At 62.6% G+C, this 2,647-nt stretch overlaps 2 protein-coding genes across 2 annotated transcripts in view; one reads left to right on the plus strand and one right to left on the minus strand.

The window, feature by feature from the left end:
- Scrt1 (scratch family zinc finger 1) overlaps positions 1–2,623 on the minus strand; it is a gene marked incomplete in the record, with an annotated part of 5,819 nt that extends 3,196 nt beyond the window's left edge. Inside the window, 2 exon segments of the mRNA XM_013520102.1 lie at positions 1–315; positions 2,199–2,623. Of these exon segments, the coding sequence (XP_013375556.1) occupies positions 1–315; positions 2,199–2,313 (430 nt within the window).
- The window catches only part of Slc52a2 (solute carrier family 52 (riboflavin transporter), member 2), a 38,035-nt gene that overhangs the window by 7,164 nt on the left and 28,224 nt on the right, over positions 1–2,647 (plus strand). The window lies entirely within an intron of this gene.

Genomic DNA, 2,647 nt, shown 5'->3' on the forward strand with positions numbered 1-2,647 from the left:
CCGCTGCTGAAGCAGTGGAGGGGGCGGCGGCCGCGTTGGCTTGGGAGGCCTTGCGCCGCGAGCGCCCGTCGGTGATGAAGAAGGCGTCGGCTGCGTAGCCCTCGCTGACCGCCGCGTCGCCGTTAATGTACCCGCCCGCGGCGGTGGCCAGCTCCGGGCGCGGGGTGGGCGGTGGCGCCGAGCCTGAGGCCGCCGGCCCCAGCTCTCCCCGCACAGCCGCAGCGTACATGGGCTCCGGGGACGGCCCTTTGAGCAGCGCCGCCTCCGCGTCGCCATCGTAGACGGACGCTGGCCCCACGTAGTCGCTGAGGTATCCTGAGGGCCGGGGCGGGACAGACAGACAGCGGGAGGGGCACGGGGAGTCAGGCAGGACACACACGGGACCAGACAGGCGAGGGACAGGTCCGAGAGGAGGCGACCAAGAGGAGGACAAAGGAGACAGGTCCGGGGCAGCGCGGGGCAGGAAGGATGGAGACAGCAGGGAGAGGAAGAGAGAACAGAGCAGAGCAGAGGGTGAGCCCGGGCCGGGCCGGCTCCGCCCCGCCACCCCACTGCCCCGCCCCCGCGGGGGGAGGAGAGAGGCGCATCTTCGGGTGCGGCTGCCCCCCCTTCCACAGAGCCTCAAGGTCAGGGGGGAGGGGCGGCGCTTCCCTCTTCCTCCTCCTCCTCCCCCTCCCCCTCGGGTTCTCCCCACTTCAGCAGTTTTCCCTGATTATGCAACACACTGCAGACCCGCCGCGCACAAAGCCAGGACTGCCAGCACAGGGACCCCGGCAGTCTCATCTCTCCAGGGTCCCGGAGAATCTGCCCTCGGCCTTGATGCTAGTTCCCTAGGTCCTCAACAAGCCCTAGAGACTTCTGCCTCCCAATTTTTCTGGCCCTCAACAGCACCTCCCCCTCATTTCCCACCTCTCCCACCACTCCCTGGACCTCCTTGAGCCCTGCCCATCTCCCTCTATCCACTCTTCCCTGTCACTCACTCCATTCTACACCGCTGAGTCCTACCCTGCTCCACATTGCCCTCTTCTTCCCAACCCCAATCCCTTGCAGGGGCTTTCCCAGACTAGGGAGACTGTAGTGAGCAAACTGCCAGCCAGGACGTTCACCAGGGGACACCTTCAAAGGACAAACTGCAGAAGGGCAGCATCATTCATGCCAGTAACTGCAGCTCGAAGAAACAAGATGGATCTCAATCTCAGGTCACAGACAAACTCTCCTTAAGATGCAGGCTCTGGCTCTTTCAGGGTTACACCAGCCTGTCAGCCACCATCAGTCCTGAGGTCCTCTCCTAGGGTAGGCTGCACACTGACCCTGGCACCCACCACCTACTCATGCAGGGTTACATATGCAGCCATCCTAGACACACTCTTGGTCACATGGTACACAGCGGTCTGAGTCACATGGTCCCATGTAGTGGCACACAGGCAGGCACACACTCACACAGGGTCACACACAAGCTCACACAGTCACATGGCCACACACAGTCACATGGGCCCACACAGGCTCATGCTCCTGCAGGTCACACTTGCTCTGCCACCCCATACTGTTGGCAATCCCAGCCCCCTTGCCTGCATGCTAACAGTTGTCCTTGAACTTAGGCACCCTGATACAAAGAGCCTCTCCTACCTCCAGCACCTTGGATTTAGCTTGCCTACATCCTCCCTCCTGATCCTGACTTCAGAGAAGATACTGCTCTGCCTCTGCTGGTTATTTGGTCCTGACAGGTGGGCAGCCATGCTGGGCCCCATGGCTCCTCCCTGAAGCTCCCATCATTCCCCAGATAACCCTTGCAGGGGTCCTGGAGGTGCACTCAAGACAGAGAAGAGGGTAGTCAGGTGGGCCAAGTTTCTGGGTGTGGGTCTGCATGTCCCTATGTGGCTGGGTCCTGTCATGTCATCAGGTGTCTAAGTAGCTGTGCTGGTCTCTGAAGGGTCAGGGTGTCTCTTCCTGACCCCTCTTCCCAGTCTTCTCTCCTGCATCCACACACTCTGTCCAGCCTTGACAGGGGTCTTGACCTGCCTCTGTGTACCTTCCTCCCTGTACCCACCTCTGCCTCTGTCCCAGGTCCAGCCTCAGCCTTCTGTCAGTCTCCCAAGCCTGTTTCCCTGTCTGTGTCTCTATGCCCACATTCTAGGACCCACCCCTTCTAGAAAGCCCCTGTCCCCCTCGCTCCAGCCCTAGCCCAGCCCAGCTCGAACCTTTATCGTGCAGTCGTGCTCCGAGGTCGCTGCGGGCACGCCCGTAGGAGCTGTCGAGGTCTGCCGAAGAAAACGTGTCAAGTTTGACCTTCTTGACCAGGAAGGACCTGGGCATGATTCCTGCGGGGCTCCGGCGCTGTGGGCCTGCGGAGCCGGGGCTCAAGGGGGCTGCAGCCGCGGCGAGGCCCCGTCACCATCCGAGGAGCGGCGGAGGCAGCACCGGTCCCCACTGTGGCCTGTGGATGCTGTTGCGCGAGTGCGGTCGTCTCCTCCTGTGCCCCTCCAGACCCCTCTTCTCTCCGTCTTCTCCTTCCTTCCTTTCTCCTCCCCTCTCTCCTCTCTTCTCTTCCTTCCTTCCTTCCCTCCTCTGGTCCCGGCTTCCCAGCCCGCAGTGCCGCCCCTGGACAGGCGGGGGAGGAGGGAGGGGGGAGGGGGGCGGAGAGGGGGGG

This window comes from Chinchilla lanigera, unplaced genomic scaffold, assembly GCF_000276665.1.
Source record: "Chinchilla lanigera isolate Chin_1 unplaced genomic scaffold, ChiLan1.0 scaffold00053, whole genome shotgun sequence".
Lineage (NCBI taxonomy): Eukaryota > Metazoa > Chordata > Mammalia > Rodentia > Chinchillidae > Chinchilla > Chinchilla lanigera.